The sequence below is a fragment of the Ichthyophthirius multifiliis genome (genome assembly GCF_000220395.1).
Source record: "Ichthyophthirius multifiliis unplaced genomic scaffold scaff_1120509249828, whole genome shotgun sequence".
Lineage (NCBI taxonomy): Eukaryota > Ciliophora > Oligohymenophorea > Hymenostomatida > Ichthyophthirius > Ichthyophthirius multifiliis.
The window spans coordinates 9,132-37,083 of record NW_004087264.1 but is presented as its reverse complement, the minus strand read 5'-3'; the positions used below and the strand labels follow the sequence as shown (position 1 = coordinate 37,083).

The 27,952-nt window shown below is 17.7% G+C and overlaps 9 protein-coding genes across 9 annotated transcripts, besides 58 other annotated features; 4 read left to right on the top strand and 5 right to left on the bottom strand. All coding sequences in view use genetic code 6, as the record gives it.

Annotated features, from left to right (window-relative positions):
* Positions 1 to 38: a microsatellite.
* Positions 39 to 82: 44 nt separating this feature from the next.
* Positions 83 to 116: a microsatellite.
* A 925-nt stretch (positions 117 to 1,041) lies between these two features.
* Positions 1,042 to 1,085: a microsatellite.
* A 35-nt stretch (positions 1,086 to 1,120) lies between these two features.
* On the top strand, positions 1,121 to 1,600 carry IMG5_036380 (hypothetical protein; the record flags this gene model as incomplete). Its single annotated transcript, XM_004038998.1, has 1 exon — positions 1,121 to 1,600. One exon carries the CDS (start codon positions 1,121 to 1,123, stop codon positions 1,598 to 1,600), a length of 480 nt encoding a protein of 159 aa, XP_004039046.1.
* Positions 1,481 to 1,545: a microsatellite.
* Positions 1,487 to 1,541: a microsatellite.
* Positions 1,522 to 1,554: a microsatellite.
* Positions 1,601 to 2,055: 455 nt separating the features above from the next.
* Positions 2,056 to 2,099: a microsatellite.
* Positions 2,057 to 2,097: a microsatellite.
* Positions 2,097 to 2,191: a microsatellite.
* Positions 2,098 to 2,196: a microsatellite.
* Positions 2,196 to 3,710, bottom strand: IMG5_036370 (hypothetical protein; the record flags this gene model as incomplete). The annotated part of the gene is made up of 1 exon (XM_004038997.1): positions 2,196 to 3,710. One exon carries the CDS (start codon positions 3,708 to 3,710, stop codon positions 2,196 to 2,198), a length of 1,515 nt encoding a protein of 504 aa, XP_004039045.1.
* Positions 3,711 to 3,802: 92 nt separating this feature from the next.
* Positions 3,803 to 3,837: a microsatellite.
* Positions 3,838 to 4,041: 204 nt separating this feature from the next.
* Positions 4,042 to 4,079: a microsatellite.
* Positions 4,080 to 4,316: 237 nt separating this feature from the next.
* Positions 4,317 to 4,362: a microsatellite.
* Positions 4,363 to 4,425: 63 nt separating this feature from the next.
* IMG5_036360 (hypothetical protein) lies at positions 4,426 to 4,827 on the top strand (the record flags this gene model as incomplete). The annotated part of the gene is made up of 3 exons (XM_004038996.1): positions 4,426 to 4,582; positions 4,634 to 4,679; positions 4,737 to 4,827. The coding sequence occupies 3 exons, from the start codon at positions 4,426 to 4,428 to the stop codon at positions 4,825 to 4,827; spliced, it is 294 nt and encodes a 97-aa protein (XP_004039044.1).
* Positions 4,683 to 4,734: a microsatellite.
* Positions 4,828 to 5,750: 923 nt separating the features above from the next.
* On the top strand, positions 5,751 to 6,794 carry IMG5_036350 (hypothetical protein; the record flags this gene model as incomplete). Its single annotated transcript, XM_004038995.1, has 1 exon — positions 5,751 to 6,794. The coding sequence occupies one exon, from the start codon at positions 5,751 to 5,753 to the stop codon at positions 6,792 to 6,794; it is 1,044 nt and encodes a 347-aa protein (XP_004039043.1).
* A 261-nt stretch (positions 6,795 to 7,055) lies between these two features.
* Positions 7,056 to 8,456, top strand: IMG5_036340 (hypothetical protein). Its single transcript, XM_004038994.1, has 2 exons — positions 7,056 to 7,346; positions 7,441 to 8,456. Exons 1-2 carry the CDS (start codon positions 7,123 to 7,125, stop codon positions 7,658 to 7,660), a joined length of 444 nt encoding a protein of 147 aa, XP_004039042.1. The 5' UTR covers positions 7,056 to 7,122; the 3' UTR covers positions 7,661 to 8,456.
* Positions 7,351 to 7,419: a microsatellite.
* A 488-nt stretch (positions 8,457 to 8,944) lies between the features above and the next one.
* Positions 8,945 to 8,979: a microsatellite.
* Positions 8,980 to 9,081: 102 nt separating this feature from the next.
* Positions 9,082 to 9,141: a microsatellite.
* Positions 9,142 to 9,403: 262 nt separating this feature from the next.
* Positions 9,404 to 10,582, bottom strand: IMG5_036330 (papain family cysteine protease, putative; the record flags this gene model as incomplete). The annotated part of the gene is made up of 1 exon (XM_004038993.1): positions 9,404 to 10,582. A coding segment is annotated over one exon (1,005 nt), but the record flags the coding sequence as incomplete, so codon positions are not given.
* Positions 10,583 to 10,705: 123 nt separating this feature from the next.
* Positions 10,706 to 10,755: a microsatellite.
* Positions 10,756 to 10,895: 140 nt separating this feature from the next.
* Positions 10,896 to 10,943: a microsatellite.
* Positions 10,944 to 10,995: 52 nt separating this feature from the next.
* Positions 10,996 to 11,036: a microsatellite.
* Positions 10,998 to 11,041: a microsatellite.
* A 49-nt stretch (positions 11,042 to 11,090) lies between these two features.
* Positions 11,091 to 11,165: a microsatellite.
* Positions 11,166 to 13,039: 1,874 nt separating this feature from the next.
* Positions 13,040 to 13,079: a microsatellite.
* Positions 13,080 to 13,234: 155 nt separating this feature from the next.
* Positions 13,235 to 13,279: a microsatellite.
* Positions 13,280 to 13,542: 263 nt separating this feature from the next.
* Positions 13,543 to 13,608: a microsatellite.
* Positions 13,609 to 14,000: 392 nt separating this feature from the next.
* Positions 14,001 to 14,032: a microsatellite.
* Positions 14,017 to 14,081: a microsatellite.
* Positions 14,082 to 14,748: 667 nt separating this feature from the next.
* IMG5_036320 (hypothetical protein) lies at positions 14,749 to 15,454 on the bottom strand. Its single transcript, XM_004038992.1, has one exon. The coding sequence runs from the start codon at positions 15,236 to 15,238 to the stop codon at positions 14,813 to 14,815; it is 426 nt and encodes a 141-aa protein (XP_004039040.1). The 5' UTR covers positions 15,239 to 15,454; the 3' UTR covers positions 14,749 to 14,812.
* Positions 15,303 to 15,339: a microsatellite.
* Positions 15,455 to 15,496: 42 nt separating the features above from the next.
* Positions 15,497 to 15,544: a microsatellite.
* Positions 15,502 to 15,529: a microsatellite.
* An 855-nt stretch (positions 15,545 to 16,399) lies between the features above and the next one.
* Positions 16,400 to 16,504: a microsatellite.
* Positions 16,400 to 16,529: a microsatellite.
* Positions 16,530 to 16,950: 421 nt separating this feature from the next.
* Positions 16,951 to 17,025: a microsatellite.
* Positions 16,951 to 17,039: a microsatellite.
* Positions 16,951 to 17,041: a microsatellite.
* Positions 17,013 to 17,074: a microsatellite.
* A 64-nt stretch (positions 17,075 to 17,138) lies between these two features.
* Positions 17,139 to 17,188: a microsatellite.
* A 16-nt stretch (positions 17,189 to 17,204) lies between these two features.
* Positions 17,205 to 17,248: a microsatellite.
* Positions 17,249 to 17,410: 162 nt separating this feature from the next.
* Positions 17,411 to 17,449: a microsatellite.
* Positions 17,450 to 18,154: 705 nt separating this feature from the next.
* Positions 18,155 to 18,185: a microsatellite.
* Positions 18,157 to 18,193: a microsatellite.
* Positions 18,159 to 18,197: a microsatellite.
* Positions 18,198 to 19,158: 961 nt separating this feature from the next.
* Positions 19,159 to 19,225: a microsatellite.
* Positions 19,164 to 19,243: a microsatellite.
* Positions 19,244 to 19,653: 410 nt separating this feature from the next.
* On the bottom strand, positions 19,654 to 22,253 carry IMG5_036310 (serine esterase, putative; the record flags this gene model as incomplete). The annotated part of the gene is made up of 4 exons (XM_004038991.1): positions 19,654 to 20,667; positions 20,732 to 21,139; positions 21,189 to 21,490; positions 21,545 to 22,253. 4 exons carry the CDS (start codon positions 22,251 to 22,253, stop codon positions 19,654 to 19,656), a joined length of 2,433 nt encoding a protein of 810 aa, XP_004039039.1.
* Positions 22,254 to 22,423: 170 nt separating this feature from the next.
* On the bottom strand, positions 22,424 to 23,803 carry IMG5_036300 (PH domain protein; the record flags this gene model as incomplete). Its single annotated transcript, XM_004038990.1, has 1 exon — positions 22,424 to 23,803. The coding sequence occupies exon 1, from the start codon at positions 23,753 to 23,755 to the stop codon at positions 22,424 to 22,426; it is 1,332 nt and encodes a 443-aa protein (XP_004039038.1). The 5' UTR covers positions 23,756 to 23,803.
* A 971-nt stretch (positions 23,804 to 24,774) lies between these two features.
* Positions 24,775 to 24,876: a microsatellite.
* Positions 24,775 to 24,879: a microsatellite.
* Positions 24,775 to 25,010: a microsatellite.
* Positions 24,775 to 25,011: a microsatellite.
* Positions 24,777 to 25,011: a microsatellite.
* Positions 24,791 to 24,966: a microsatellite.
* Positions 24,955 to 25,011: a microsatellite.
* Positions 25,012 to 26,531: 1,520 nt separating this feature from the next.
* Positions 26,532 to 26,599: a microsatellite.
* Positions 26,549 to 26,602: a microsatellite.
* Positions 26,549 to 26,622: a microsatellite.
* Positions 26,550 to 26,622: a microsatellite.
* Positions 26,584 to 26,618: a microsatellite.
* Positions 26,623 to 27,170: 548 nt separating the features above from the next.
* Positions 27,171 to 27,227: a microsatellite.
* Positions 27,227 to 27,265: a microsatellite.
* Between the last annotated feature and the right edge of the window lie 687 nt (positions 27,266 to 27,952).

The following is a 27,952-nucleotide window of genomic DNA, read 5'->3' as shown; positions in this document are numbered from 1 at the left end:
TATAATATATATATATATATATATATATTTATATATATTTCATTATACATATTTATACTAATTATTAATTTTTTTTTAAAAAAAAATATTTATTATATAAAATATTTTATAATATATTTTTATTTTTGATTTTCTTCTTGTTATTTTTATTTTACTTTTAAATTATTATTTCACAAATAATATTAAATATAATATATTTTATTATAATTTACTTTATTTTTTTAATTTGTATTTATATATATATTATTTTATTTTCTCACTTACATTATTTTATTTCATATTTTTTAATGAAGTTTAAGAATGTACTCTTTACTTTTAATTTTTTTCTTAATTTTAATTTCCAAATGTTATTTAAGGATATTATTCTACTGTATTTTATTATTTTTTTACATTTTAAAGTCCTGCAAATTTGCAATCTGAATTAAATAAGTTTAGTTATAATTTTTATTTTTATTATTATATTTATATATATGGAATATTTTTTTAATTTTAATTTTTTTTTAAAGTAATTATTTCTTTTTTATTAATTTCATCTTTAATATTTAAATCTTTGTTTTCCTAAATTAATTAAGAAATAAGGTTTTATTATTCATTTATAAATTTCTATTAATCTTAACTTTAATATTATTATAAAACCTAATTTAAGTTTTCATTTTCTTGGACTAATAAATAAACTTTATCTTCTAATTCTTTTAGAACTTCCTTTTATTCTTCAATTATAGTATTATTTGACTACTCTGTATGTATATTTTAAATTTCGTTCGCTTAATTTTTCAAAAGCTCATTTTCTTTCATTACCAAAGATATTTATTTTTCAAAATGTGAAATTATTTTCAAAGATTCTTATTCTAACATATCGTTTTTTTCTTATTAACTTTAATTTTATTAGGTTTGATATTTTTTGCTAATTTCTTCAACTAAATCATTTAAATTATAATTTTGTTTTATTAACTCTTCATTTTATTATATGAGTTATTATTAAGATTGTTAATTTTGAGCTAGTTATTAATGCAATAGCTAATTTTCTGCTTGGATTTATAAAATTTATTATTATTTTTATTAAATAATTTATTCTTTTTTATTAATTTCTTATTTATCTTTTTTTTTATTAAAAAAAGAAATGTAAAATTTAAATAAATAAATAAATAATACATTCAGTTTAGTCTTATATTAATTTATTCAAACTAGTGTTTTCAGAAAGCATTTATTATAATAAGTTTTCTGCTTTTATTAATTAAGATTTATATTATTCCTTTTCTAATATTATTAATTCTATGTTATTAATATTACTATATTATTATTAATTATTTTGAATTTGATAACAATTTCCATCGTTATTTTTATTTTAATCTTATATATATTACTATTAATATTACTATTATTATAAGGAATTATTATTATCATTATTATATAATTTAATATTTTATTTTTTATAGTTTTATTAATATTCCATATTAGGATATATAAACTGCTGTTTTTAAAATACATAATTATTATTTTTGATTTATTATTATAAATATATATTATTTATTTATTTTTATTATTTAATTATTTAAACATTTTAATTTTATTCTTATTACTTTAATTAGCTATCAATTGAGTTTATATGTTACTTTTAAGGTGATATTGAAGAATATACTCTAGATTATTATTTTTTTATCATAGATTATTATATTTAATGGGTATTTTCTAAAGAAATTTAAGTTTTTAATTTATTAATTGGGTTGGGTTAGACTTATTAATGTTATTAATTTAATAAACAAACTCGCATTTTACAATTAATTTATAATATGATATTTATATATTATTAACAGATTAAATAAAAAATAAAAAGCAATAAAATTTATTATAAATCAAATTATTTAATTAAGTTTTTTTAATTATTTTCATAATCATATATTTTTAAAAAAAATACTATGATAAAATTAGAATTTAAAAAAAATGTTTTTAAAATGAATTAAATAAAAAAGTCAAAAAAAATGAATAGAGTTTTATATCAAATTTTATAATTTGATAATTTCAAACGTAAACAAAAAATAGAGTAGATCTTTCAATAAAAATAAATAAAAAAATCAAATAAAAAAAAAACTAAAATAATATATATATATTTATATGAATATATATATGTATAATATATATATATTATTATACTATATATATTTTTATATATATATATATATTATATAATATAATTATCAATTTCTTTTAACTTCTTATCTTATATTATCTAATTCTTCGAGTAATCTTTTATTAAGTTAAGCTTCATTTTCATTCATAGCTGCTAAACAAACTTTTTTATTTTTCAAGTTATCATTCATTTATTCTTTAAGTGTACCCGCATATGTCTACATAACTTCTTTTTTTTCCTTATTTTTTTTATCCTAAAATTAATTAAAAAGTTCATTATCATTTTTCCAAATAACAGCCTATTCATTATAATTTTCTTTTTCCTTCTTTGCTCTTTATTCTTTTTCTTCCATTTATTTAAATAAATACTCTTTCATAAGCGCTTTCTATTCTTTTTCTTTTCTTTTTCTATCAATTTCTTATTGGTCTAACTTCTTCTCATGTCTATCATGATATTTTTATCTTCTTTTGTCCATAATCGCTACTTTATCTTCATGCACCATAGTCACATTTTCTAAAGCTGCTCTTTAATACTCTTTCATTTTGTCTTCCCTTTCCTACAAAGTTTTATCTCTTTATTTATCCTACTCATCAATAAGTCTACAATAAGCATCCATAAGCTAAATATTTTCCTATCTTTCTTACTCTGCTTCTTATCTCATTCTTTCTTTTCTTTCTTCATTTTCCTAAAGCAATTTTTTCATAACTTATGCTTAATGTTCTTTTTTGAAAAGTTAATATTATTAATCAGCCTCTATTTCTTCCTTTACTTTTTACATTAAATAAGCATCTAATTATTTTTCTTATTTTTAATCTTATCTTCTTCTATGCTTATTTTCTTTAACTTATTTTTCCCGATCCATTTTTTCCATTTCCTTTATTTTTTAAAGTTGAATGGCTTTCTCTTTTTCTTTCTCGTCGAAAATATCCATTTATACTTTTATATTATCAACATAATTATAATTTTATTTTCTTTCCTTTTCTTTTAGTTTTTCCTTCTCTTTTACCTAAGCATCTAAATTTTCTCGTGTTTAAATCACTTCCTATATTTTTTTCTGACGTAACATTTCCTATTCTTTATCATAAAGGAATTTATTATATTTATATATAGCTGCCCACTCATTTTCTTCTTCTAGAAAATCTAAATCATTCTCGTATTTTTTTATTTGAGTTCCTTGTAATTTTTTAGTCTTTTTAACCTCACTTTCTTTATCATCTTAATTGCTCAAATTTTTCTATTGAGTGTATTTGTCCACTTCATCGAAATTTGTGGCACCAGACATTTTAGAAATACCTGATTTGACAGATTCATCGTCTTCTATTTTCACTTGGTCGCTTTTTTCTTTCTTAGTTTAGGCTTTTATAGAATCCTCAAGATTTTTTAAACCTTCGGCAGTTATATGTGTCGTGTTTTTCATGTAATTTGAAACTTCTCCTTTTATTAATTCGGAATTTTATATTCCATATTTTTTAGAAAGACGATCGGCTACTTGACGCTTTAATTCCTCTTTTTATTGCTAAGTTAAGTTTTTTCGTGATTTAATTTCCGAAGGATTATTTGCAGGATGCTTTTTGGGATACATTTAATATTTTCTGGGAATGCTTATTTATTGGTTTTTTTTTTTTAAAAAAATATATATATATATTTATTTAATATTATTATTCAATTATTAAATTTTTATTTTTATATTTTTTTATATATATATTTTTATTTTCTTTTATAAAAAACGTTATATAATTTGTTTATCTTCAACTAAATTTATTAACTATTTATTTTATTAAACAAAAATTTTATTTGTATATATATCAATTTAAATTCTTTATATTATTTATAATATTTATTTTTATTAAATTATAAAATAAATTTAATATTTTTTTTTAGAATAATAATATTTTATATAAAAAAAAACATATATAAATAAATTTAATTAATAATAAAAAATTATTTAATATATTTAATAATACATATTTAAAAAAAAAAACTATATTTATTCTTTTTTAATATAATTCCAAATAATATTTATATGAAATTCATAAAATATTTTTAAATATTACTTTTTAATAATAAATAAAATTGGAATGCTTAATATATTATTAATATAATTACCTTTATTCTATTAAAAAATAGTTTATTAAAAGAAGAATAAGAAAAAAAAATTGTATTTTAGATTAATTATTTTAAAATAAAAATATATATATATATATATATATATATTTATATAATTATATATATATTTTTTTTTGAAAAAAAAAAAAAAATTAATTTATATTATCATATATAAAATACATCAATATAAAATGGTTAGACCACGTATGATTTTAACTAAATTAAAAGAAACAAAAGCTAAAAACTCACAACTTAATTAAAATTTACATGATTACGATGATAAATTTTAACGTACATCAGCAAAACTTTTTATAGTAATTGGATTAATAATAGCAGGAACATTTTATTGTAAATAAATTTTAATTTTTTAAAAAAATAAAATATACAAAAATTTTAAAGCATAAGCTTCAATACTTAATTTTTTCCAGACTTAAACATAACAGCAGTATTTTTAAATAAAATAAACATATTTTTTATATTAAAATTAATTATTTTTTAAAAGAATTGATGAAAAAAATTTATAAAATAAATAAAAATCTATTGAAGAAGGTTAATTATTACTCAAAAAGCATTTAAATAAAGAAAAAAAATGAAAAAAATAAAATATAAACAGTTCGAACAAAAAAAAAAAATTAAAAGGAAGAAAAACTATATATAATTGTTATTATTTATGTCTTAATTTAGAATATTTTTTAATAAAAAAATAAAATAATATATAAAAAATTAAAACTAGAGGTTAAATTTACATACAAAAATAAAAAAATAAAATACTAAAAATTAAAATAAAAATGACTGATCTATACATAGATATAAATTCAAACAAATCAAGCAATTATTCAAATTCTGATTAAGACTCAGACAGCCAAGAAGCATTTATTCCCAAAAAAACCGATTTTTTTTCTGGATTATCGATACCCACAAACAATCAATCTGATTTTTCCCAATAACTAAAAGCACAAGTCCTTGATTAAACAAAACTCGAGCACACATACCGCTCTACTACAACTGAATAAAAAGTTAAAAGAATGCAAAAACGTGTAAAATAAACATTAGATATAGAAAAATCATCAGAAGAAGAATAAGAAGAAGAAGAAAATATCCCACAAGAAAAGACTTAATCCACATAAATAAAAAATTAGGAACTAAAAAAAAAACAATAAAAACTACTAATAAAAAAAGCCCCGTAAAAAACGTGGTAATAATTAGGTGTAATAAAACCTTTACTAAAAGCTATAGATGAAATGGAATATGAAAATCCTACACAAATTCAATAATTATCAATTCCTCCATCTTTATAAGGAAAAGACATACTCGCAAGTTCTTTAACTGGTTCTGGGAAAACGGCTGCATTTTTAATTCCTATACTCTAAAATACTATCATTCCCAATACACAAATTACTCCAAAGCTGTAATAGTAACCCCTACTCGTGAATTGGCATTTTAATGTTTCGATTTTTTCACTAAACTAAATACATATACCAAACTTCGAGCCTGTCTAATAATTGGAGCCGTTTCAATGCAAAAATAAGAAGCTGAATTAAGAAGATTTCCTGACTTGATAATTTCTACTCCTGGAAGACTTATAGATCATTTAAGAAATTCTAAATGTGTGGATTTAGATAATTTAGAAATACTGGTTTTTGATGAGGCGGATAAATAATTAGAATTAGGTTTTGAAAGCGAAATAAAGGAAATTCTCTAAAATTGCAGCAGAGATAGACAAACTCTTCTTTTTTCTGCTACATTGAATGATAGTGTTTAATCTTTGATTGATTTAGCTCTTAAGAAGCCTGTTAGGATAAAAATAAACGCAAGTAATAGCACAAACGATAAACTAACATAAAAAATGCTTAAAATTCCATTCGAAAATACGCGTGAAGCTTCTCTATTGGCAGTTGCAGCCAAATTCTACAAAGATAAAACAGTAATTTTTTTTAAAACAAAAAAATAATGTCACCGCATGGCAATTATTTTCGGGCTTTTCAAACTATCAGTCTGTGAACTACATGGAAATATGACCCAAAACCAAAGAATTCAAGCCTTCACAGATTTTAAAGAAGGAAAATACTCGTACTTAATGGCCACAGATTTAGCAGCCAGAGGGCTAGATATTTAAGGCTTAAAAGCAGTTATTAATTATGAACTTCCTACTGAAGTTTCAAGATACATACATAGAGTAGGAAGAACTGCAAGAGCAGGAAAAGAGGGAGTTTCGCTCACTTTAGGGACTGAATAAGAACTTAAAAGTCTGAAAAAAATGCTTAAGGAAAATTAAGATTCGGCTATGAAGAAATTTAGTATTCCTGAAGATATATTGAAAAGCTATTAAGATAAAATTAAAGGAATTGAAAGGGAAATCGAAAGGGTTATAGATGAAGAATAGGCTGAAAGATAATTAAGAAAAGCAGAAATGGAAATGAAAAAAGCAGAAAACTTAATCAAGTTTTAAGATGATATTTTAAACAAACCAAAAAAAACTTGGTTTTAAACTAATTAGTAGAGAAATTAAATTAGAGAAGCTTCAAAAGAAGCTTCTTTATAGAAAAAAAGACATTTATGATTTTTGTATAGTTATTTCATGTAAAAATAAATAAATTGCTTATTTAGTTTTGAAACAAAGCAAAAAATTACAAAAATTTATATAAAATATAAAAATTATAAATTTAAAATAATATAATATATATTTTTATATTAAAAAAATAAAACTTTTTAATTTATTACAAAAAAACATGTAAGATTTTGATTTAGATGATATAATAAATTCATTGGAAAACAAAAAAAATAAAGAAACGATATATCTAATTAAAAAGTAAGTCAAAGTAATAATAATATTGAAGAATAAAAAAATACATAAAGAAATTAAAGAAATTAAAATTCTAATTCTAAAAATGATAATCTGTATTAACAAAATAGAGATAAAGATAATGATAATGATTTTTTTGAACAAATCGCTAAAGATTTAGATAAAAACAAAAAATCAACTAATTTATCTATTTTATAATAGAAAAACAATTAACTAGAAGGAGATGAAATTCGTAGAAAATCTTAGTTTTATTAAAAAAATGATTAAGAAAAGGATAAAAGAATAACTCAACCGCGAATTCGGAGTCAAGTATTATACATATAAATATATATATATATATATATATATATATATATATATATATATTTATATATATATATATTTATTTTTGTTTAAAATAAAGCTTGATTATAGATAATTAGAAAACGACTAGAATGATTAAGCACCGTCAATTTCTAAAACTCCTATGTCTTTATACTAAAATTTGTAAATTAATGGAAGTTTTTAAACTACAAATAAGAAAAATAATTTTAAAGAAAACTCATCTAGTATTGATAAAGATTAATTTTTTAATTTGGGTGGTACATTAGATAACAATCAATAAAAAAATAAAATTAATTTGATAAACACTGAATTAAATTTTTTTGCTAGTCCTATAAATAAATTAAAAGACCCGCGATAAGAAATTAACTAAAAATTAATTGAATAAATAAAGTAAGAAACTGAAAATTTACAAAATACATATAATTTACAATTAGTAAGTTTGAAATAAAAATATGAGGAAATATTGAAATTCGAAAGGCAAAAAAGCATTGAAATGTAAGAAGAAGCAAATACCCTTTTAAAGGAATAATTTGATAATTTACGAAATATTTTTTTAAAAGAAATGGAAGAATAACGCAAAATTTTTTAAATTCAATAATTGAAAGTGGAATAGGCTCACGAAAAAAATATTTCTTTATTAAATTAACAATTGGAAAAACAAAATGAAACATTATTCTAAGAAATAAGCTTCAAAACAAACAAAGAATAAATAGATAAATTAACAGAATAAATATTAATCCATATACCTGATAGTGTTAATATATAATTAACTTAACAATTAAAGGAAAACGATGAACTAAAAGAATAATAAGAAGAATTAGAAATAAAAGAACTCGAGAAAAAATTATTAGCAGAAAGATAATTTATAGAAAACGAAAAGGATTAAATTTAAAAAATAAAAGAAAAATTAAATAATAGTGAAATTTAAATAATCGAAAATCTTAAAAAAGAAAAGGAAATGATCAAAAACGAATATTAAAAATTAAACGATGCATAAACACATCTCAATGAATTAAATGAAAAAAATAAAAATTTGTTATAAAATGAGTAAATACTTTACGAAAAAGAAAAATTAAAACTCGAAAATGAAAGATAAGAAATTTAAATCGAATATGAATAAAAATATAAAGAATATGAGAGATAAAATTATTTATTTTTAAATATGAAAGAATAATTTGGAAAAAATAATGCATAGGTTTAGGAAAAAATGGATTTAATGGAAAAAATGCTAAATAATAAAAAATAAGAAATTGAATTTAATTAATAAATGTAAATGAAAAAAGAAAGAGAAAATTAAATAAAAAAATTGGATTAAATCTAAGATGATTTACAAACGAATTAATAAAATAATATTAACGGAGAAGAAGTAAAAATTCTTTAAAAAGAATAGGAAATTGAAGAATAATAGAAAAATGTATTTATAAAACAATAATTAATTTATGAATAGAAATTCTAACTTAATTTAATACAAAACTAAGTTTAAAATAAAAAATAATAATTAATTAATTACGATTTCGACTAACTTATGTAAAAATAACCGATTCATTTGTTTTAATAACCTAGGCTATAAGAAAAAAAAATAGAATAATAATAAAATAATAATATTAATAATAATAATGATGTTTATAATGATTTTAATATTTCTAAAATATTTAATTAAACCGATTAAATGAAAACAGGAAGTTCTTTTAAATTCTTTTAAAAAAAAGATTAACAAAAAAAAATTAATAACGAAAATTTATTTTAAAATTAATAATAAAATTTATAAATAAATTAATAAATACATTTAAAATAATTTTTGGGATCTATTAATGATACTAATTAAAAATTCTAAGAAAATTAACTTTATATTTAAAACGAAAAAAAAAATATAGCTTTAAATAAAAAAAATAATTTTTGAATATTAATTTAAAAAAATATTAAATTTTTTTATTTTTTTATTTTTTTTTTAATATTCAACAAATATTTTACTTTTTCAAAATAATTATAATTTATATATAATAACTTATATATTCATTTATTTTTAATATATACTATTTATTAAAAAGAAAATAAAAAATTATAATAAAAAGAACATAATTTAGACAAAAAAAATTATTAAAACCACTTACAATTTATAAAAAATTAAATGATTTTTTTTTAAAAAAAAAATAGTATGTAACTATTTAAATATATATAATAGTATGTAATTTTTAATAATTAACTCATTATCAAAATCAAGCTACAGGGTAAGATGCTGAGTTGCACAATCCACAAGTGTTTCCTCTTTTCAAGTTAATATATCCTTATTATCCCCAAGAAGTATTCCATGAGTTTTTAACAATCCAATATTCAGAAGTATATCCAACAGCCAAAACACCATGATTTAATCTAGTAGCACAATCATCGAAAACACCAGAAGAATAACTTTACCAATTAGAAGCATCTACGGCAATAGAAGTGGGTCTTTAACTAACTGATTAGGCTAAAGCATCACAGTCTCCAACTGGAATTTCTTAATAGGAGGAAATTTTAAATTCTCCATTTTTATTTTTGCATGAGAAGTGGGATTTTGCCTCATAAGGGTATTTATCTTCTGTAGTAACTCCATGAGAGGCTACCCATTTGAAAGCACGGGGCATAAGACCTCCATTACATCCTAAGTTTCCATATAGCCAAGAACAATCCATCAATTATTATTCAGAAAAAGCTGATAAAGTTTTGTTTTATAAATAATTGGCACCTTCAAGTGATCCAGTTGTAGAAAAAGCCCAACAAGAACCACATTAGCCTTAATCTTTTACAGGAGTAACTGCTCCTTAAGTTCTCCAATCAACACTATCAGGTAAGTCTTCTACATTAACTATTTCTTAAGAAATATTTTCTGGATAATAATTTATGATATTCAAACCTAAGTAAGTTTAAATAAATTCTTCTCTAGTTAAATGAGATATACTATTTACTCCTAAAGTGAAAGATTGGCTTTTCTTGTTTTATTATTCAATGTATTTTAAATTTTCGGTGAAAACTTAAAGACGGTATTAATATTATTATTAAGATTAGTATTGTTTGTTATATTTAAAGTTGAAATTCTCGAATTCAGATACGTAGTTGACATTTTAAGAACTACGAATAAGGGGAGTTTAGGGTGATAACAATAATATTGGTCCAACTGAAAGTAAGGTGAAAGATGCTAAGGCTAATAATAATAATCCTTTCATTTATATTTTAATTTTTTTATAATATTTTTATATATATATGTAATTTATATAATTTTTAAATTGTTAGAAATTTAAAAATAAAATTAAGATTATAATATTAAAGAACATACAAATTAATAAAATTGATTTTTAAAAGAAGTTGAAAAAAATAATTATTAAATATATATATAAAAATAATTATTATTTAAATATATTAATATATAAATTAATTAAAATAAAAAAATATATATAAAAATAAAACATTTTTAGTATAATAATTAAAAAATATATTAAATAAAAAAAGCATTTGGAAAAATAAATAAAAAAAAATGAAAATTTTAAAAATGCTTTTAAAAAATAAGTAAAATTATTAAATAATGAAAAATATTAAATTAATTTAAAAAAAAAAATACATAAATTAATTTATATTAAAATATGATTATAAATATAAAGAAATATATATATATATTATTATATAAAATATATATATATATATCTAAATTTTTAATATATATTTATTTTAATATACTTAATATTTATTTTATAGATTAATAATTTTTATAATGTAAAATTTAATTAAAAATCTTTTAATTAAATATTAATAAAATAATTTTATATTAAATATAGCTATTGAAATTCTAAATAAAAATATTTTTTTTAAAAGTGAATATTAAAATAATATATATACAATTTTTTTATTTTTATTTTTTTATAAATATAAAATAGTATAAAAAATATATCATATAACCTGATTTAAAATAAAAAATAAATAAAAAAATATGAATAAAACATTTTTATCTATATTCGCAATTTTGGCCTTAATTTTTGCAATTTATAAATTTTACCCAAAATCTTAAGACTCTTAAATTATCTAATCATCTTTAAATAAAATCGAATATACTTACTACTAAGTAGAAATCGAATGGCCTGGTTCTTTATGTAAATTTAAAAAATGCAACAAATAAGACTTAATAGATTTTGATGGAACTCATTTTAACTTACATGGTGTATGGCCTACTGGAACTTCTTAAGATTAATGCAAATATTAATAAAATTGTTAAAAAATAATTTATGATTCCACTTTAATCGAATAAGATATTCTTTAAGATTTAAATCAATATTGGACTGGAATTTATGACTCTACTGAAACTTTCAGAAAACATGAATGGGAAAAACACGGAACATGCTGGAATGATAATTAAGAATAATAATTGTAAATCTCAACAAAAAAATACATGAATGATTACTTTAGAATGTCTCTTGAAGTTCTTAAGAAATATGAACCATTAGCTATTTTGAGAAACGTAGGTATTACTCCTAGTGATGAAAAATAATATAAATATAATGACATTATATAGGCACTTAAGGGATAATTGGGAAATGGAGTACTTGGTGTCTGTTAAATTGTTGATGGAAAACACTTTTTATATTCTATTGATTTTTGCTTAAATCTTAGTTAATAACCAAGTGACTGCTTATGCCTTACTAAAAAACTAATTGTGACGAAAATGTTGTATTAGGAGAATTTAAAACTAAATATAGTTATTGATTAAATTGTAGACAATCATTTTTTTTTTAATGTATTTATAAATATAAATCATTTTTTGATTGCTATTTTTATTATTTAAAAAACATAAAAAGTACAAATTTACATATTTAAAAATAATATTTTATCCATTATGTAAAAATAAATGTGTTTGCTTTTAATATTATTTCTCTAAAAAAAAATTATATATATTACAAAAATATTTAATTATTTTTAAAATTATTAAAAAAATAACCATACAAAATATATAATTTTTATATTAACATATACATGTATTTAAAATAAAATGGAATTTTTAAAAATGATAGTTTTTCAATTTAATCTAACAATATTTTTTTTTAAGCAAATAGAAATTAAATACGATTTTATAAAAAAAAAAATATTAAATATAATTTAATAAATCAATATTTTTAATATATTCATATTTATAGTTTAATAAAATAATATTTTTCCATTAGAATATATTTTTTCAAATTACATCATACATATAAATTTCAATTATATGATGCTTTTTTATTTTTATAGTATTTCAAAAATTATATTAATTATATACTATTATACAATAAATTTTAATCATCTTACTTTTTAAATAATTTATTTTAAAATGTTAAGTATTACTTTATATATTTTAAATATTTTCTATTATTTCTGCATTTTAATATTTATATATTAAAATTAACTAAATTATATATAATTTTATTTATTTGATATAATATTTTTTTAAATTATTATATTTAAATATATATAAATATTAATAAAATATTTTTTTTTATTATAGTTTATATTCACATATAAGTAAATCGCAGTGTGGGTTTATAAAACATCATATGTACTTTTTTAACAATTAAATATTATATTCATTAATTTTTATATAATCTTAAAAATATTTATTTATTATTAGGATAAAATAATTGAAATTAAAATATAGATATTTTAGAATCAACATTAAAAAAATATTTATTTTATATATTATTATATATAATTAATATATTAATAAAAATAATATAAATTAATTTTATGAATTTAAAATGATAAGAAAATATGTGAGGGTTATAAATTTAAAAATAATGCTTTTACAGAAATCGAGATTTCAGTATCAATAATACCTACAAAAGTTATATTGCGAAAAAAAATTTATAAAAGACTTTTTTTTTAAAATATAAATTAATTTTAAAAAATTATAAATTATATTTGATATTTATTAATCTTCAAAATATAAATTAAATGTATATTTTATTAAATAAAAACCATATTTATTATTTTAATAAATAAATTTATTTATATATTAATTTTTTTTATAATACATATTTTTTTTTTTTTATTTGAGATATATATTAGTTTATATTTTCTTAGTTTTAAAAATATAATTAAAATTATTTGTTTAATTGAAATAAAAATTTTAAGAATTAATTTGAAGATGAAGATAAATAAAGAATATATAAAAAAAATATTTATTATAATAAATAATATAAATAATAATAATAATAATAATAATAATAATAATAATAATAATAATAATAATTATATTATTGTTATATAATTATAAAGTATATAATCTTTTCTTTATTTATATAATTTGTTCAATAGTAAATAAAAATATCTTTATTTTATTATAGTTATATTTTTTATTATTAATATCCATTTAAATAAGTATTTATATCAATAAAATTATAATTATTCAATGATAATTTTTACAAAAGCTTATATTAAATAAAATATATAAAAATTATATTAATTTATTATAAAATTTATTGCAAAAATAATTTTATTATAAAATCTATTTATTTATTTAATTGTATATTATAAATTATTATTATTTGATATTACTTTTTGTTTAAATATATAATTATAAATTATGTTTTTCTCTTTACTTATATTTATTTTTAAAAATATTAAAAAATTTTTTTTTTTTTTTTTTTTTTAATAAAATATTTTTTTTATAAAATTCTTTTTAATTTTTAAAATTTTACTTAAAAATTTTTTTTTTAATTTTTATGGAAACATTTTTTAAAACAAATACTAAATTATAATAATCAATTATTATAATAATATTTAATCTTTTATTTTCTTATATTATTTTTTTTTTTTATCAAATTCTTATTAGTTATTAAAAATCTAACTTATAATATTTATTTTTTGTTAATTATTATGAAAATTTTAAATATTAGATTCTATGGAGAATATTTTTATTTTTTTTTAAAAAAAAATTTTAATTTTAATAATAAATTATTTTATCAAATACATTTTAATTTTATTTTGTTTTATTTATTAGATTATTAAGTATTTTTTTTATATATTAAAAGATAATTTTTCTATATATATCATAAGTAAATAAATTTTTATTTATATATATAAAACAAAATATGTATTTCATTTTTGTAAGATTTTTATTAAACAATCTTAATAAATTTAGGAAAAAAAAAAAAATATTCACATAAAAAAAATAATAATAATAAATATTTTTTTTTTAATACAAACTAAAAATATATACAATATACAAGAGTTTTACATATTTATTAAAAAAAAATAAAAAAAAATCCTAAACTAAAAAAATGGAAGAATTCCAAAAAGAAATAAATGTAAAAATAATTACCAAATACCAAAATAATTAAAATAAATAAAATAATAGTTAAAAATGATAAAAAAAATCCTTGATACTCCTTGTGATTCCCGCACATAAAAATAATTAAATGATTTACAAATTATGGTCTAAAACCTCCAATTTTTCAAAAATTATTTAGAAATGCCTGAAACTTAAAACGTTGTAAAGCTATGTTGTAAATATATGCAATATAAATTTTACGAAACTGATTCAGTAATATTTAGATAAGGACAGTTTGGTGATAATTTTTATGTAATAATATAAGGAGAAGTAGGTGTATTTAAGAGATACCGAAAAGTCCAAAACGAAAAAATAATAAAAGATTAAGATGACCAAAAATAAGATTAAATCCCAATAGTTAAAAAAAAGGAAAAAAATAATAGAAGCTAATTAAATATGTTACCTGGCTCAGTTTCTAAACTAGAAAACTTTTAAGAAACAATTTTGGAAGCTAAACTAAGTGATGGAAATGGTTTTGGAGAAATAGCTCTTTTGAACGATGAGAAAAGAACTGTAACAATAAAGTGTTTATAAAATACTCATGTAGCATGGTTGAGTAAATAAACTTTTTAGGAAATTTTAAAGGAACATGAGATCATTAAAATATAAAATGGAATTAATTTTTTGAAAAAAATTCAAATTTTTGAAAAATGGTAAGATAGATATTTAAGAAATATTTATATGAATTGTATTTCCTAAAATGTGGCTAAAAACGATATTATTTATAATGAAAATGATATATCGGATTTTTTTATTATTATTAAAGAAGGAGATTATGGAGTGATTTTTTTAAATATTTTTATATTAATATTTTTTTTTTTATTTTTTTTATTTTTTTTATAATTTTATTTTATTTAGTTGTATAAAAAAATCGAGAAAATAGAAAAATAAAATGAAGATAAATAAAAAGAAAGTATTTTAAATTTTTCAACATTAAATAAATATGCAATACCTAAAGCATCAAAAGAAATAAAAGTAATAAAAAAAAAAGAAAAAAAAATCAAAATCAAAAAAACAAAAAAATAAAGATAAAATTAATTTCATAAAGCGAATTTGTAGGCGAAGAATATTTATTAAAATTAAACAAAAGAAAGTTCAAATTAAAATGCGAAAGTATAAAAGGAATAATATTTAAAATATCCCGTAGTAATTTTATGCGTTAACTAAACGAATCACCTTAATTAATAAAATAAACAATAAAACTTTTACAAATGAGAGACTAAGAAAATGAAGTTCGAATATAAAAATAAATATAACAAATATAAGAATATAAGTAATTTTTAATATAAGATTTAACCCCTGCACATATTTAATAAAAACTCGATAAATAATATAGTGTATAAACAGACGAAAAATAAAAATAAAGTAATTTACAAATCCTCTTCAAAAATGCTAACGAAATGAATTATTTATAAAAGCTTTATTTAGTTTAAAATGAATAAATTAATTAATAATGCATTAATGATAAATTTTTAAATGCTAATTATAAATAAAGAGAAAAAATGCTTAGAGAAAGTCAAGAAGCTATTCAAAGTTTACAAGAAATAAAAAGCAAGATAGAATATGAAGCAAGAAGAAGTACCATAGAAGGTCATATAGCAACTTAAAATATTATTTAAGCTGAAATACAAAGAAGAAATACGACTTTTTATTAAGGAAATTTATAAAAGAAAAATAGCTTCTAACAAAAATAATTGGAAAATGATATCATTAATAATAATAATAATAATAATAAATAATAATAATAATAATAATAATAATAATAATAATAATTATAATAGTAATAACTATAAATAACCAATAAATAATAATAATATTTAGAAATAACCAATAAATAATAACTTATATTATTCAATAATTGGGTTAAAGGAAAAAAATCGAAAATATATTAATCATGCAAAATCTTTAAGTTATATTCCTATTCCTTCAGAAATAAGTCCTTCTTAAAAAATTAATTATTAATAAAAATTAACAAAAGTCTTATTGATTAATATAATTATTAGAATAATAGTAGGAATAGTAATCCCCAAAGATAATTATATGAATTTTAAATTAATAAAAAGCTAGTTTGTAAAGGCAAAGTACCTCAAGATAATTTTATTAGAAATTGGAAAAAATAAAAAGTTAATGCTTAATAAGTTAATTTAATGAAAAAAATAAATAAAATAATGACAAATTAAAATGTACTTAATGTTTAAGAATATTTAATTACAAATAAAAATGACATTCTTAAATTACCTAAATTTTAAGAATGAAAAAAAAATATATAATAAATATATATTAATATATAAATGTATATATATATATGTATAAATATATATATATATTTATATATATTAATTTATTTATATATTTTTTTATTTCTGATCTTCTTTTTTTTATATATATATATATAAAAAAATCTTAATTTAATTAAAATTATATATATTTTATGTTTTGTTTTATTTTATATAAATAAAGATATTTATATTTAAAAATAAATAAACATATTTTTTTAAAATTAATTTAAATAATTTAATATTTTTAATTATTAAAATATAATTAATTATATAAATATTTTAATATTTTTTTTTTTTTAAATATTAGTAGAATATAATAAACATCAATTATTTTTTTAATTAAGTATCGGTAGTTTATATTAATTTACTTAAATAATATTATTACTCTTTTTTACATCAATAAACTTTTTAATTTTATTGATTAAATTGTTTTTTTTCGTTTGATTATTATTATTATTATTATTATTATTATTTTTATTATTTTCTATATTTCTCCAACTTCTAATATAATTATTATAGTTTTGTTTTTTTATTTATTATTTATTTACAATTAAATCAATATTTAATTTATTTTAATAGTTTTTTAAATAATATTAATTATCAATATCTTCTAAAGTATTTTTTTTACTTCTTATAATAACATCAGGTATATTAGGAATATTGCTTAAAGATTTAATATTTTATATATTTTCTTTTAAACCTATACTTTCTTTTTAACTTTTCTAGCTCTCTATATTTTAAATTGAAATAGAAATATCTTTTATCGGGAAATTATTAAGTTAATACTGATTATTTATTAAATTTGTATTATTTAAAGAATTAAATTATTATTATTTCATTTATAAATTTTCAGAATTATTATTTTTATTTTTTGGTGATATTATTGCTTTTATATACGATAATTTAGTATTTTTATCTTCAAATAGATAGTTTTTGTATTATGAAAACTACTCTTTCATTTTATTAATTCTCATTTAATTATCTTCTTCTTTCTAAATAATTGATGATTGCACTTATTTCCATTTTAAAGAATCTTTATCAATTGCAAATTTGAAATTATATGCCCTTAATTTATACACTTGACCTTATAAACTTTCACACATTAATTTATAGTTTCTTTGTTTTTCTTTTAAAAACTTATCTTCACCAATCAATTCTCCTTAAGTAAGAATTTTAATCTATAAATTTATATATATATATATATTTATATATATATTTTTTTATATTATTACTTTAACATTTTTCTTTTATTTTTTTAAATTATAGTCTTCATTTACATTTATATTTTTATACAACTTTAATTTTTTTATTTTTTTAATAAAAAATAAATAAAAATATTATATATTTACTGCATATTCTCCATATTTTATTAAATATACATAATTACAATTTTTATCATTTTCATTATATATAACATCATTTTTGCCTTAGTTTATCAAAACAGAAGTTTAAAAAAGTTACAAAATACTTTTTTAACTGCATCCTTGGAATATATTTTATCCTACAAAATAATTAATTTCTATTTTATTATTTAATTAAAATATTAATTGTAAAAATAATAATATTTACCTCTTTAATGTTTTATTTATTCATGCTCTTTTAATATGTTATTAAAAGTATCTTTACTTAAAACAGCTAAATGTGTTTCCGTTATAGTTTTTATACTAGCAGAACGTGGTTTATCATTAATAAGAGCCAGTTATCCGAAGCTATCTCCTGTATAAAGATATTTAAGAAATATATTTTCACTATTATTTTTATTATCAACATCAGTTTCTTCATCTTCTTCATCGATTATTTACTCTTACTTATATACTCCTACTTATCCCTATATTATAACATAGAATTTATCAGCTTAATCATTTTCATTAAAAATCATTTAATTTTAATCAAATTATTGATATTACATATATTTACAACATAAGTTTACTACATTCGCTGTTTCAGGATTTTAAAGGTAATCTTAAAAAAAAGGAAGGTTTTTTATTAATTAAAATAATTCTTATATTCTTTATGAAGATCTTTATTATGAATTAAAGTTTAATATTTTTTTTATTTCTTGTAACTATTTTTTAATTATAATTTATTTAATCTTTGTATTTTAAATTTTTTTACATTTAATTTTTAGTTTTCCATATTTTTTTTATTTTTTTCCTTTTTATTGAAAGTTTTTTTTAAATAAATAAATAATTAATTTTTTTTTTTATTTTTTATAATTTTTTTTTATATTTTTCTATAATATTTTATATATTTTTTATTTTATTTTTTTTCTTTTAACAAATTCTATTATAATATTTATATATACTTTATATAATAAAATAACAGAAATATTAAAAAAATATAAATTTGATTTGTTTATTATATTAACATGTAATTAAAAAAAGTAATTTTTTATGATTAAATAATATATTTTTTTAATAATCTTTAGAAAATAGATAAAATATTTTATTAAATTATGTCGTTTTTTAAAAAAATAAACTATTTGCGTTTATTAATATAAAATATTTTCAATAGAAATAGACATTATAATAATATTTTATTTTTTTTTATAAATAAAATAAAAATTATTTTTCGATAAAAGTAATAAATTTTATTATTACTTTAATATTTAATTTATTAAAAGTAAAAAAAAAAAAAAAAATTATTAAATTTTATATATTATATACATAAAAAATTAAAAGCAATATCATCTAAAAAACTATTCATAATTTAAAATTAATAATCTAATTAATTATTAACATTCTATAAATTAAATATGCGCCGCTCTTCCAATAAAAGTATCAATATTTCTAAAACAAAAAAATTAATTTAAATATTAAAATATAATAAAAAGTAACTTCTCCTAAATTTAAAAATGTACATCTAACCTATATAAAACATTAGTACTAAGTTATCCCAAAACATTTTAAGTCATTTCATTATACAATTATCCTTTTTTAGGATCTTTTGAAGCTTCTTTAGTCATTTCAATCCTTGCGGAGTCAAAAGGTGAATAACTATCCTAAGAACTTGAAACAAGGCATATATTTTTAAACCAGCCAAGTCCTTTAGCCTAAGATAATTTATATAAAAAGGTTTATTAAATATCTTAATGATCCGCCATAGTAAGTTATTAAAGGCAAATACTTTTTTTCCACCTTTTTAAAATCCAGATTCCTGTATCGATTATTTTATTAGAATTATACATAAATCCTAAATGTGGGGAAGATAAAGACATAAAAGTGAAAGTTTTTTATGAAAACTACTCTAAATAAGGCAATGCTGACCTAATAATTAATCCGCCTAAACTAAATCCTATAAGAGAAAGTCTAATTATTTTTTTGTTAATTATTTAAAATATAAATATATATGTATACTTCCCTAAATTATCCCCTTAACAATTATCTTATACAAACGCAGTTATTTCATTAGCCAAATTTTTTCCCATATCTTCTAAATCACCTTCTGTGTTATCCTCATTGTATGAACTACATAAAAACATGGCTTCCGGATATGAATAATTGATGTAGTTTTTGAATAATTTCATATCAAAAGCATTACCTTAGAATCCATGGACCAATATAAATAAATGAATTCCTTTGTAATATTCTTGGGATGGATCTGTGCTGTCTGTTATGTTTTCTTCATTTGCCTCTTTTTGTTCTTTTATTATTATTTCTTCGAAAATTAAAGGATGTTAGTTTATTTTTTAAGAGTTTATCTATTCGATTTTCTATTTATTTTTTAATAATAAAAAAAGAGATTTAATATATATTATTTATTACGTTATGATATTTTTTGTCTATAATTTCTAAGTTTTATCTTATTTTTAAAGCTATTTTTTAATTTTAGTCAACATTTATTTACTCATGCATTTTAGCGAAGTTTTAGCTTTAAATCTTCTTTTTAATAATAAACATACTTATTCTTTCTTTCAACCTAATATAATATTCATATTTAAACAAAACAAACGTAAAAACAGGAGATACTTTATATAAATCAAGATATTTATACCATAATAATTATAACTAATTGCTCACGAAATTAGCCTCATTTAAAATTGCGTGCAAAATCACTTCTGGATCTTTAGTTTTAAATCTTTTTTCTAATAAAATATTAAAGGATATATTTTTTTATTATTATTATTAATCATTTGGAACATATTCTGGTATTATAAGTCTATTAGGAGGTTACTTTATATATATAATACATATATGTGAATTTTTATTATTTAATATTTACTAAATATTTCTTGAATTTTTTTTTCTACCAATCTAATATGCATCTACTACTAATTTTATTATAATGATTATAAATTTTATTATAAGATTTTTTCAAATTATCTACAAAAACAGAATACACATATTCATAATCAATTTCTTTATTATTTTTAATATTTAGTTATTTCTTTAATGCTTCATCCATTTGTTTTTATTATTAAGAATCTTATTTCTATATATATTATTCGATATACCCTATTCTTTCCTCAGGAGGAATTTTCGAAAAATCAGAAAGCTATATAGGAATTAATCTATATGCATAATCTAATAAAACATGAATACATTTAATTTATTTTGAAAAAAAAATAAAAAAAATACCTAATCTTGTTGTATGTATAATAGCATTTGCAATACAAAAGTTTGATTCTTGGAAAAACAAAGGAATATATTCGTGTATTCCATCAAATGGGTCACTTATTTTGTATTTATTAACAGTAAGGCTTCTGCTTTCATTATATAAATTTTATTCTTCACTACATTTATGTGAAAAAGAAGGAGGTTATTATTAAATATTATTTTCTATTTTTTTTTATACATTTAACGAATTTAAAGTATTATTGTTTCCGTTGATATTCATACAATCGAAAAACATTAATTCCGTTTCCATATATAACTCTATGGCTTCTTTTTCAATATCAAATTCTAAATTGAAATGGCAAAAATCATTTAATTCAACTTCTTCTTCACAAAACTTTATAAAAAAAGACTTCGAACAAAAAACATTCTAACTTTCAATTATTCCAGCAGGCCGAAAATACTAAGAATCGTTAAATTTTAAACCTTTTAATGTTTCGTTTTGTTCAGTTTTATAACGCTTATAATTCTCACTTAATTTATATGGATGTGCATATGTTTTTTACTTTTATATATTTTATATACTTTATTCCTTTTTTTTTTTTAATACTTAATCTTTAGGATTTTAATAATATATTGTAAATCGTAAAAAATATAAGCCTTAATAAAATAAGTCTATGTTTTGGAAATTCTGTAAATGTAAAACTATTTCTAATATTGATTTAAACGACATTATATTTTTTATAAGAACTAATATATTTTTTTTTATTTTTTAAAAAAAATTATATTTCAATTCTTTATTGTATTATATATATATAAAAAAAAAGAAATACTACTCTTTTATTTAAAAGATAAAAAAAAATTATAAAATGTTATTTTAAAAAAAAAACTTAAAATAAACATTCATTTTTTCCCTTTAATTTTTTTTTCTTATTCTTTCCATTTTTCCCTTAATTTCCTATCTTTTCTCTAAATATCTTCAATAACTTCTTTATATTGTTACCCTTTAACCTTATCCCCTGCCCTTAAATACAATAAATCTTATCTCCAACTACAATCACTAGGTATAGGATTCTCTTCCCCTTCTAAAACAAAAGGCAACGGTTCTTCTTGATTCCACAAAAATTCTCCATCTACTACAATTTCTTTATTCCAAAAGCCTTTAATATTACAGATTTATTCTTTCACATCTTCCTTTAGATTTAATCCTTCTATTTTATAATAATGAGGTTTCAATTATTAAATTTTCCTCAAAAAATCATCAGTGGCTCTATAAATTCCTCCTTAAACAAAATCAATAGTTGTCGACTATTTAGACATAGAAAAAAAGCCCTTTTTATCTGGATTAGCCTTCACTTCCATCACAAGTTAATTCTTTAAATCATGTGCAATATACGACCCATCTACTGACATATATCTTGTCCCAAAAGAAGTTCCATTAAGACTCCCTGCTGCCTAAATAAGTCCAATTTTATTCCCAGTATTCTTAAAAACGACCCAAAAATTGCCCTAATTAATTCCCGTGACACTATTAGCATGCATCTAGGCAATACTCTCTATCTGCCCGTGAATTTAATAGCCTTCCCCATCATAAAAAAGTGCACAAATAGGCGGATGATGGCTAATTTATTCGCAATAAAAAGGAAAACCATTCAATCTTCCTTAATATGTTTCCCCAAGTACAGGATTAAAGGGTTTAGATAAATCCAAATACATAACAGTTGTAGTAATAAGAAAAATGCCAGCAAATTTCATCTATTAAACGGCATCAGTTAATAAAGCCGCCTTTTTTAAATAAATAGGAGCAAAAGAGCAACTATAAGCGAATCTTTCTAAATTAGATCTTGGTTCAAAAATATCTATAGGAAGTGAAATCGAGAGAATAGATTTTCCTTTAATTATATTAGAACCGATTTTTGATAATAGGAAAGATATTATTTTTTTCTAAGTCTCGATTTTTTCCTTGTTTATGAATAAAAACTTGCCTGTCTTTTCTTCCCGTTCCCAGTCTTTTTTGAATTAATAATGACCGTTTTCGCATGAACTTTGGAGTCTTTTTTCACTGTATTTGGTATTTATTTGGGACATTTCGAACTTCTTTTTTATACAAAATGATACGTGTGTGTTTTCAGTGATTAGTTATATTAAGTTTTCTAAAGACTAATGGATTAATGTTTCTTTTTCTTAAATTAAAAAAGACGTTTAATGAATTAATTCTTTCGAATATTGATTCATTTCTAAGTTTAATTACTCGTTTTCTTCCTCGTCTTTTTCGTATAAAATTAATTACTCTTTCTCGTCTTCATTTTCGTCATTACTTTTTTTAAAAGATTATAATTAATATTTTCTAATTATTATTAATTTTAAATTTCTGTATAATGTAATTAACTTTAATTTTTTTTTGAAATTTATTATTTTAAAATTTTCCCTTTAACACTAAAAAGATTTTATATTTTCTCCCCTTCCTCAATTTTTCTATTAATTTCATTTATAACACCCTCAAATCCTGCTACATATGCATAAGTAATCCCCGCATCCTAATATTTGTTCAAAAATCCCAAATTTTCTATTAAAAGATCCACAAAAACCTACACAACATCTTCTTCCTCTTCTTGAATACATAATACTTTATATTCTATATTTCCTCTCACAGTGACCAAAGAATTTCCTCTTACTTACTCATTTTCTATTGATTTATCAATAATGAAGTATTTACCATTTTATACAAACGAATATCTCATATAAACGTAATCCCTAGGCCTATATATGAGACTACTTTTCTTATTTTTTTAATAAATAACAGCTAATTATTTGTCTCTAAGTAAATTTAATATCTTTATTTGGCTCACACAGGAATTCCACTATATTTCATACTCTACATTATTAAATATATTGAACACATCTGTTATTTTTACGCATTTAATTTATTAAATTACCCTCATTTTTCGTGGGTCACTTTAACTTTAGTATATGCAAGTATTTCCATTATTAAATCTTTATATGCATTAGAATTCTATAGGAGGAATTTCAGTATTTACTTTATTTAAGTCGTAATTTTAAAAAAATTAACTCATTATAAAAGGAGGAATAATTTCTTCCGAAATATTGTTTATTTCATTAAAATTCTCGATTTTTTATTATGATAAACTTAAATTTTGTTAATATAAAAAATTATTATTTTCAGATAATTAAAATGAGTTTTTTATTTAAATTTCATTTACTATTATAGGATCAATAGTAATTTCATTATTTGTTTATTATTATTATATTTATTATGTTTATTCTATATTTTATTATTATTATTAAATATATTATATTTACTAAGTATTTTATTATTATGATTATATTTATTATGTATTTAGTTATTATGATAAAGACAATTAGGTTTATTATGTATTTTTTTATTAATATTATATTTATAATGTTAATTATGTTTATTATTATTATTATTATTATTATTATTATTATAATTATTATTATTATTATTATTAATTTTAATTTTCTTGATTTTTTATATTATTTTGTATCTAATTTTTATAATTAAACATTAATTAATATACATATTATTCTAAGCAATAGCATTTAAAGTTTTCTATTATATTGCTTCATACCATTCCATGCTTCCTTTGAGTGTATTCCAGCCTAAATATACTATTTTATATTTATTTGTTTCATATTTAGAAACTAATGCAAATGTTTACATACTTTATTTTATTCCAATCCATTATACATTATAAGTTTATAAATCATAAATTTTAATTTTTTTTTCTTTATAGTTTACAATTAAAATCCATTTAATATAATTTACTTATCTTTCCATATTTTAAAAGTTTTAGAACGTAACTTTATAAATCCTTCTTTTTTTCCATTTTCCTAAAGTTAAATATAATTTCTTATATTATTTATAAACATCTATCATATTTTTATTCGCTATTCAAATTCTTTAAAAAATTGATTTCATGATTTTCGAAACCATCTTAAAATATTTTTTTTTCTTTTTTTAAATATTACGTTATTTTTCAGAAGTTAATAAATAAAATAAAAAATTTAGTTCGCAATTTAACTTTTTATTTATTATGTTTGGTATTATTACATCTAATATTTATTTTTGGTCTTCTAAATAATTTATATCTAGTTTTTTTATATTTGATAATTACATTTATATTAATATATATGTATATATATATATAATTTTATATGATATGTAATTATATTTATTTATAAATTTTTAATTAATTTTATTCAATCGAAATTTTTATATATATTAATTAGATTTTTATTTATTTTTCTTTAACTTCAATGTTAATTTTTTTTTTATAACAAAAATATATTTTTTTGAAAATCTTGTAATATTTTTTTTTAAAAATTAATTATTATTATATTTTTTTTTTAACAAATTTTAAAATTAATTTAAAATATAATTTACTATATTAAAAACTTATTATTTTTTATATAAATTAATTAATATATTAAGTATTTTATTTATATAAAAAAATAAATAAAGGTAAAAAATTAATAATTAAAAACTTATCTATATATAATTATTTAATAATTATAAAATAACAAACTAAAATTTAAATTCTTTTAATTAATATTTATTACAAAAAAAACAAAATAGTTAAATCAAAATATAATAAATAATTAGTAAGTAATAATAAATAAATTTTATATATAATTAATATGTTCTATTTTATTTTTTAAATAATTAATTCTTATTAATAAAATCAAGGACTTTAAGCATCTTTATGTTATTTATTCTTTTCATTTTCTTTCACTTATTCATTAGGTTTTTTATTTTTATTTTTTTCAGTATCTTTTTCAGGTTTTTATTCTTCTTTTGTGACATTATTATTTTTTTAATTATTTTTAACAGGTTTTTATTCTTCTTTAGAGCTATTCTAATTATTTTTCTTTGAATTTTGAAGTAATCTTGCTAAAATAGAGCCATTATCTGGGATTTATTCGTCTTTTGTTTAAGTGGAGGAATCTTATTATTATTAATCATTATTTTCTTTTCTTTCTTTATCACCTTTTCTTCCTTTTCCTCCTTTTTCTCCTTTTCCTCCTTTTCCTTCTTTTCCTTTTCCTCTTTTACCTTCTTTAGAACCTTTTCCATCTTTTCTAGATTCGTTTTCTTATTATTCTTTATGGTTTTTTATTTCTTCAAATTTAGATTAGAATTATGTGAAATCAAGACTGAATTAGGTAAATAATTCTTAAAGTTTTTAGTTTTTAATTTCTTTAGAAAGGTCTTAATTTTTAACTATAGTTTTAAATTATTAAATAAAGCTAACTTTTTATTCTTGTGTTAGAGCAGATTATTCTAAAAATTCAAATTTCTTTTAATCATGAGATAATACTAAACTAATTAATAATAATAATAGAATTAATGTTTTCATATTTGGTTTTTTATTATTTATTTATTTTTTAAATTGTTTTTTTATTTAAAACTTTTAATTAGATTATTTTATATTGTTTTTAAATTGAATTTTTTATGTAGTCTTTTATATAATTTTGTGGTATTTCTTATATATATATTTTTTTTTAATTTATTATTATTTTATATACTGATAAATACTTTTTTATTTAACATTTTAAAGAAATTTTACGTATTATATTATATAAAATTAAATACAATTTTATCGTCAATTTAAATAAAAAATATATATTAAATAATAAACATAATAATTATAGATAAAAAATATATTTATTTAATTATTTTATTATAATTATTTAATATTTAATACATATAAATGAAAATTATACATAAAAAAATAATATATTATGGCTATCATTTATATATAATAATTTTAAGATTATTCATTTATGTATTATATAAAAATATATAACATATTTTAATTATATTTTAACCTAAATATTATTATTAATATAAAAGTTACCTGAAAATTTTATTCAATTTTAAAGAAATTTAAAATAATTAATTAAAATAATTTTTATATATAATGAAATAGAAAAAAAATCGTTACTAAATTAATAAAAATTCTATATAAAAAATTCAATTAAAAATCAATTTTTAATAACATTATAAATAAAAATAATAAAAAATTTAAGTATGAAAACATTAAATATAATAATACTAAAAAAAATGGAAAATTAATCAAAAATAAAAAACATTATATATACATAATTTTTTAAAAAAAAATTTAGATTGAAAAAAGTTAATAAATTATTTTAATATAATATTTTATTTATTTAATTTAAAAAAAACTAGTTAACATTTAAATAATATTATAAATATATTTAGAAATACATTATAAATATAAATTAAATTCAAATTATTATTATATTCATAAATAATTATTTTTTAAATTATAAAAAAATAAAATTTTTATAAATAAATATATATACAGAGTATTATAAATTTAAAATTCTATAAGAATAATTAAACAACAAATAAGAAAAAAAAAATAA